Source organism: Cherax quadricarinatus, chromosome 23 (genome assembly GCF_038502225.1).
Source record: "Cherax quadricarinatus isolate ZL_2023a chromosome 23, ASM3850222v1, whole genome shotgun sequence".
NCBI classification, from domain to species: Eukaryota; Metazoa; Arthropoda; class Malacostraca; order Decapoda; family Parastacidae; genus Cherax; species Cherax quadricarinatus.
Genome location: NC_091314.1, coordinates 28,045,304 through 28,052,803, shown reverse-complemented (window position 1 = coordinate 28,052,803; position 7,500 = coordinate 28,045,304). Strand labels below are relative to the sequence as shown.

At 42.8% G+C, this 7,500-nt stretch overlaps 1 protein-coding gene across 2 annotated transcripts in view; it reads right to left on the bottom strand.

Annotated features, from left to right (window-relative positions):
• toy (twin of eyeless) overlaps positions 1 to 7,500 on the bottom strand; it is a 562,297-nt gene that overhangs the window by 166,215 nt on the left and 388,582 nt on the right. For both annotated transcript variants that reach the window (XM_070088032.1, XM_053772308.2), the window contains exon 5: positions 7,419 to 7,500. This exon is cut by the window's right edge and continues 159 nt beyond it. In XM_070088032.1, the coding sequence (XP_069944133.1) occupies positions 7,419 to 7,500 (82 nt within the window). The remainder of the gene's footprint in view (positions 1 to 7,418) is intronic.

Genomic DNA, 7,500 nt, shown 5'->3' with positions numbered 1-7,500 from the left:
CCCTTACCCCTGCTGTTCATGTTCACTTAGCAGTAAATAGGAACCTGGATGTTAGTTACTGTTGTGACCCATCCTTTGAGAAATGAAGAAATAAATGCAACTTAAATGACATAATGCTTCGGTGAATGACCCATATTTGTTTTGCACATCACATAAATAAAGAAGAATCATGGTAGAGCCCCGGCCTCGTCAAGCTTATGTTGAAGCTCAAAAGAATACAAATAAGTGCCACATGAGACTGATCCCAGAGATGAAGGAACAGATAAGAGAGTAGACTACAGAAGTGGACCTCGGGTCGTTAGGAGGAAATGAATTTGAGTTTCGGTGACTTGGTACAAAATACTCTGAAGTATTGGCGTAATAGGCTAAGATTGACTGAGTAATGACACCAGAATGAGGAGAAAGAAAATCCAAACAAATCTTTACTTTTAAGAACATTACTGGCAGATATTTTAAATGTTGCAGAATTAGATCCCTATAACAGGGAAATCAAATGAAGTAAAAGAATACGAGTGCAACTAATGCTACATTTATTGTAGCAACGTTTCGCTGTCCAGGAGCTTCATCAAGCTGTTACCGTTGTCAAGCCGTAACAATAGATGTCGCATTAGTTGCACTGGTGTCCTTGTACTTGACATAGTGTCGGTAATTCTATCAACATTAATATAAATCAAGTGAAGGATTTACTGAAATAATGAACGAAGAGGTAAAAAAATTACTACTGAATGTTTCGGACAAACATAAGCACTAAGACGAACTTAAAATATATTAGAACAATTAAGGCTAGTGGAGTGAACTGAACTAGGGAGAGAAGTACTGGAGGTTGATCCGTACGTGTGTAGGAAAGAAGTCCTTGAAGATGCGCCAGTATGATGAACACCGGCCAACGATACAATAGAAACCACATATGTTGTTCACGAGGGTTTATTAGTATCACCTCTCGAAGGTTAGGGAAGACACCTAGAAGCTCAATACACACAATACAGAGGTGAGTATACATTCATATATATGCAACATACACAAAGAAAGGACACGCACTCACAGAGAGGATTGAAGAGTTTTCACATAACGTAGACGACCAAAAAAATATTACAGCAATAACAATAATAGAAGAAACTATAGCTATTACTATATCCCCGAGCCCTCCTGACAGCAGCCAGACTCTCTGGAGGGAGTCCAGCTCTCGTCAGCTGTTTCGCAAACACTGACCTCTCTAATTTCCCGCACCACCGCCACCACTGATGCTGACCTCTGCTATTGACCCTCCCGCTTAGCAGATTCAATATTTTTCCAGCTTTACTATAAAATACATGTAGTGTGTATGTGTCTGTGTGGGGGGGGGGTGTCTGTATGAGTGAGTGCGCACGTGCGTGTATATATAAATACGCCTTTGCTTTATGCCTAGTAGTAATTTCGGTGTGCAGGTTTAGTATCAGTCCAGGTGTAGAATATGTCTCTTTCTTGTTAACGTTCTAGGGAGTACAGTTCTAGGTGCTTGGCTGTGTTTGTACGAGCTGTAAAGGTTCTCTGAACATTTTTTAGTTCAGCAGTTTCGCCTACCTTGACGGGGTCGTTAGTACACAAGAATATTCTATCCTAGAGAGAACAAGTGACCGATAGAGAGTCAGTGGCTTGGCATCCTTTGTTTGGAAGGTTCTAGTTATCCTACTTGTCATTTTTCTTTCAGTTGCAAAAATAACGTTGAGCTCCTTGAACACGAGATCTTCTGACGTTATGACTCCCAAATATGTCACATTTGACTTACATTCCCTTTAGTGGTTTAAGTTTGTCTTGTACTCTGATCTTGTTTTTATTTCCTCATTCTTCCATTACGTAGTAACTGAAATTTGTCCACATTGAGCATTATATTGTTGTCAGTGGCCTACATGAAGACTTGGTTTATATCAGCTTGGAGGCTCGCTGGGGCTTGACGGGATGCTTCTGCATTTCTGCATTGGATGATACAATGATATGATTGATGTCCCTATCTATGCCAGAAATGAGAATGAGGAAAAGAAGTGAGGCGAGTACCGTGCCTTGAGGGGCAGAACTTTTCACTGTAGCAACCTCAGATTTCTGTTTGTGAGGAAGTTAAAAATCCATCTACACACATTCCAAGTTATTCCTTTTACACGCATTCTGTGTGCACTTACCCCATGGTTGCATTTATCAAAGTCTGTTATAGTATTACGTTATCACTGGCCGAGCGAGATGTTGAACTTAGGTCATGATAGTTATGATACATAGCCTGGCCCATGGCTGGGCTTAGAGAGTAGAGAAACTCTCGAAACTCTTCAAAGGTATATCAAAGGTATATAGCCGACTCAAGAAGCTCCCTCTTTTACATGCAACTTGTTGAATACATTATGGTGCAGGCTTCCCAGTTAAAATTGTAATTATGATTGTTAACATGGTGGAAGACTGATGAACTGTCGTGTATATCTAACCGATCTAACGCAACGGTCTGGAGTTTTGAGACTCTCTGATCGCGGGTTCTATCCCCACCCGTGGTATGGTTCGATCTCCTGTGTTCAGCAGTTCCATATAACAAATTGTAGCTGTAAGCGCAAGCTCCGCGAATCGACTGTGATTGTTTCAAGACGCATCTCCAACATATCACAAGGTCAGTGGTAACCTGTGATTTAAATACCCTCGCTTTCAAATCGCTTCCTAAGCGAGGGGAGTGTAGAATGTAGACGTTGGGTGTAGGATAAACGGGTTGTAGGGTGTAGTATCGATAGGCGTGGTTGTGAGGTGTATTTGGAGTTGTATGTAGGGTGGGTGAGTACGCGGAGGTGTGAGGTGGAGGGTGGGCAGGGGAGTCAGCAAGGACTGCTCTTTTTACCCGTGATGGGAGAGTCTGTAACGAGGGAGGCTCACACGAATGTTAATGTTATGTTGTACCGCGGGGAAGCTCTCCTACCTTCCCTCCATCTCCCTCTTCCTCCCATTCCCTCTGACTCCATCCTCCTACTGAGTCTCCCTCGTCTAACTCCATCCTCCCACGCCCTCTACTCAAACGCACTGACAGATTTTAACACTGTATATGAATCTCTCGTGTGTTATGGAATATGACATGGAAATAGCTTCTGTCCCCATTGTAACTATCGTAGAGAATAGGGTAGCAGCACACTACTGATGTATCCATTTTTTCTAAATGAAAAATATTATCACTCCCTTCTCTGTCTGTCTGTCTGTCTGTCTCTCTCTCTCTCTCTCTCTCTCTCTCTCTCTCTCTCTCTCTCTCTCTCTCTCTCTCTCTCTCTCTCTCTCTCTCTCTCTCTCTCTCTCCCTCCCTCCCCTCTCCACCTCTCTCTCCCTTTTCCCTCTTTCTAGCCTTTTCTAAGTCTCTTCCGTACACCATTTATGTTTTGTTTACTCTCTTCTTTCATTCTTCTCTCCGTTTAGTGCTTTCCCTCATTTCCTTCCCTCTTGTCTTCCCTTTCTGCTACACTGTCTTCATGTATTCCTTCATCACTTCTTCCTTCCCTTCGCTCTTACCTCCTCCGCACCGCAGACTTCGCTATTCTTGTCTTTCTGAGTCTTTCTTTTAAGTTTATTGTGAGTTGGTCTTGCGGACATTTTTACAAGCTAAGAGCTGTCATCCTGCTTCAGCTCATTCTGTAAGCTAACAGCAGTCTTTCTATCCAAAGCTCGGACTTGCTAAATACTTCACTATAGAGAAAAATTATAGTTGTATGCTGAATTGAACATTAAGGAGCATACATAAGGGCACACGGTGAAGTTGGAGCCTGCTCTAAGGAACAGCATTTTCTTCGTCAGTTGACTCAATCTCTCAGGTGTCTAAAAGAGAACATTCACAGAAGGGTGTGTAATCTGTTCACTGAAAGTTAAATTCCCTATTATAGGGAGTAACGTATCATTGACTAGCGGTGTGTAGTTGATATGAAGCCCCAGTGACCTTTATGAAGTCGATAGACTTTTAATTAAACGTAATAAACCAACCAGTTATAAGCCACTCCTGAGCGTCTGATTGTTTTGAAAACATGTTTCTTATAAGAGCCAGTTGGGTGTCGTTATACTTATGGGGTAGAGCTAAACCCGTAGGTATCATACAGCGCCTGGGGAAAGGGAGATCCCTCAGGTCTGATACAATTATGTGGATCAGTGGTCCTTCACTAGCATCAAAGCACTTTTCTTTAAGAGTAACATGTGAAGAATGAACGACTGCAGAGCGGAAGATCTGATGGCTGCCCCTCTTGCGAAATAATAGCTGTTTTTTGATCAGGTGAAGATTCGAACCCCAAGAAAAAGTTATAAGGCAGATTCATAGACATTAAGGTAAATTCTTTTATATTGCGCTGAGGTAGTTTGAATATGGCTGAATCGACGAATGGTGTAACAAGACATGTAGAGAGACAGGGAGCCTTTTATTTGCTACGAAGTGATAACAGTAGAAGTTCTTTTATTGTTACTAAGTAGAAATAATAAAATGGTCTCTATTCTTATTGCTTTGAAGCAAAATTAAAACAAAACATTCCTAAATCCTTCTCCCCAGAATGATGTGCTCCTGGGTCCTCGTGGCCTCCGCAGATTGCCAATTGTATACTCAGTATGCTTCACATGTAACCATATTTCTGCATGTCATCTTAAGCCAGCTTTAGGCACAGTAATTTATTGGTTGCTTGAATGAATTCAGTGTACCATATTAGTATGGGTAACTACCATTGTGCTGGAGGTTGTCTGCTTGTTCGGGATAAGGGAGGGTGGCCCAGGTTAATCTACCTTGTATGTAGAGGCAGCTTGCAACTTCAGACCCATCATAAGGCTCAGGATGGTTAACACAATACTAGAATCCGTCTTCTGTATATACGTCTAGTAGTTATAGCAGCGAGACTTTTCAGATTTACACTCCGAACTCTACTGATGTTTTGGTTCGTTGGTTCATCTCTACTGTACATAGCTTAAGTACGTTATGGTGGTAGGACTATACGTTAAATTAAAGGTATTTTCTGGTGTTTACTTTATGACTGTTTTGTGATTGCTCTATTGACTACGCTATTAGCTGAAATTCAGTACGGCCAGGTAATGCAGGTTCATTGAAAGTACTTGTCTCGTGATAGTCCTTCCTCAAGAACATTGTTGCCAGGTAATACCCTCAAGAACTATTGTTGCCAGGTAATACCCTCAGGAAGAGCATTGGTGGGTCCAGAACAGTGCTGCTTGTTCCTATCCGCGAGCCTATGATCGACGTCGGCTCATACACACACACACGCACAATACCAGCTTTGATCCGCCGACAGAGAACGCCATCAATGGCTGACGTCGTATAATCCTCAAACACAGCCCCTTTAGACTCACCTCAGAAGCGAGCATTACATTTATTGACCCTTTAATTGCCCCCCACACCTGTGCCTTAGCCCGTGTTGACGCAGAGATTAAGGAGAAAGGTGGTCTTAGTGGGTGTACCATAGAGGGTGTTTGAGCGGCCAGTCTGCTCCATTGTCAGACATATACCAGGTCTGTGTTGACGTAGGTCAGACACACGTGCGCCGGTTTAGTATGGCTATTGTGGCTTTCTGGGGAATTGGGGTTCCAGCAGCCACGGTGCAACCATCAGCCACGGCACAATCAAAATTCACGTTAGTCACCAGACGCGGTACAATCAGCAGCCACTGAACAGTCACCAGCTACGATGCAGCTACCAGTAACGGTATCGTAGGTGAATCAGGAGATAGATAGATAGATAGATAGATAGATAGAGAGAGAGAGAGAGAGAGAGAGAGAGAGAGAGAGAGAGAGAGAGAGAGAGAGAGAGAGAGAGAGAGAGAGAGAGAGAAAGAGAGAATCGCCAACACAGAGACACAGAAAGGGAAATTTTTATCAGGACGAAGAGGAGAAAGAGGAAGACTTTGATGTGGGCCAGTGTGTCCCCTCCTCTTCCCCAGCACATAATGGGTCCCGGGACATGTCCACCACTGGCCTTTGATGGTGACCAAGTGTCCTCAGCCGGGGCTGCACAAAGCTAACCCCCAGTTATAATACTTTCTTACATCTTCGCTTGATTACCTTCACCTGCCTTATTGGGGACCTCTGGCTGGCTCTCTCTGGCACTCTAGTGTCGTTTTCCCATTGTCCTCCTCAGTGTCTATAGACATTTATATTTGATTTGATTTTTTTAAGCCTTAAGGACTGGGAGATGAATCTTTTAATAGCTTGTGTGGTTATTCGTGAAAGGTAAGACTGTCAGTGCTGCTGCTTCAACGATTGATATTGCTCCTACTGGTTCTGCAACAACTGTTCTGCTACTACTACTACTACTACTACTACTACTACTACTACTACTACTATTACTACTACTTATACCTTCACCACCACCACCACCACTACTACCACTGCCGCTACTCTCAAGGGAGGTTTCTTGACGCATATGAAGCTTTAGATCCAAGGGAAATGAACATAACGTTCCTGTCCCTGGATCAGTTCGGATCACCTCCCACTCAATAAAGCGCTTATAAATTTTACGTTACCGCCTGTGAATGCAGTACTTCTGCTATTTTTCTTAAGATATGTCTTGAGAGAAGACAGTGTGAATGAACTTTGACAATACTAAAGGAAGATGTGGGAACAGAAATATGCAAAGTATAAGGAACGAGTTTCGTTGGCAGTGCCACTAATCCTGCCAATAAAAAAACACCAGAAAGATAGTACTAGGCAGTGCCACTCATCCTGTGAGTGAACAAACCACCGTAAAGATGCTACATTACTACACAGTCTAAGTGACGTTATCAGCGCTATTCTTGGGTCTTGCAACATTCGGATATCTCTTTCTTGGCTTTACAAACCATCCTTATATAATTCCAACATTTGTTTTTATTTTGTAAATTGCTGCTGCGAGTCTTGATTACAACTTGCTGATAGTGTTCTAAGATTCTGTGGTGTTATTAAGTGTACTCTTGTACATTTTATCGTATTATTAACTGTTCTTGTACATTTTATGGTATTCTTACCTGTACTCTTGTACAGTTTATGGTATTCTTGCCTGTACTCTTGTACAGTTTATGGTATTCTTGCCTGTACTCTTGTACAGTTTATGGTATTCTTAGTTATTCTCGGGTACGTTTTGAAAGTGTTAGTGTGTTTTTCTACACGCACATAACACCAGCCTGGAGAGGAAGCGATATGTACACCAGTTAGTTGAAGGTGTGACACTGACGGGTATTAAGATAAAAATACGTGGCGCAGAAGATGCCTCTATTGGGACAACGTTTCGCTCTCCTTAGAGCTAAACGTGTTAATAAAGGTTTCTCCTGCTACATATACTTAGTCTTCAAGGTGTAAACACTGTGAGGAAGAACAACGGGGTGGTGATAGTTGAGGTAAGGGCAGGGTTTAGGGTAATGACAGCATCAGGGTAGATATGCGAAGGTCAGAGTGAAGACTCAGGGATGACTTACCTCTCTTGGGGTCCTCCCGCGGGAGTGGCGGCAGTGCCGTGTTGTGGTGCTGCGGTAAGCCTAGGTGGCCAGCCGCAGCACC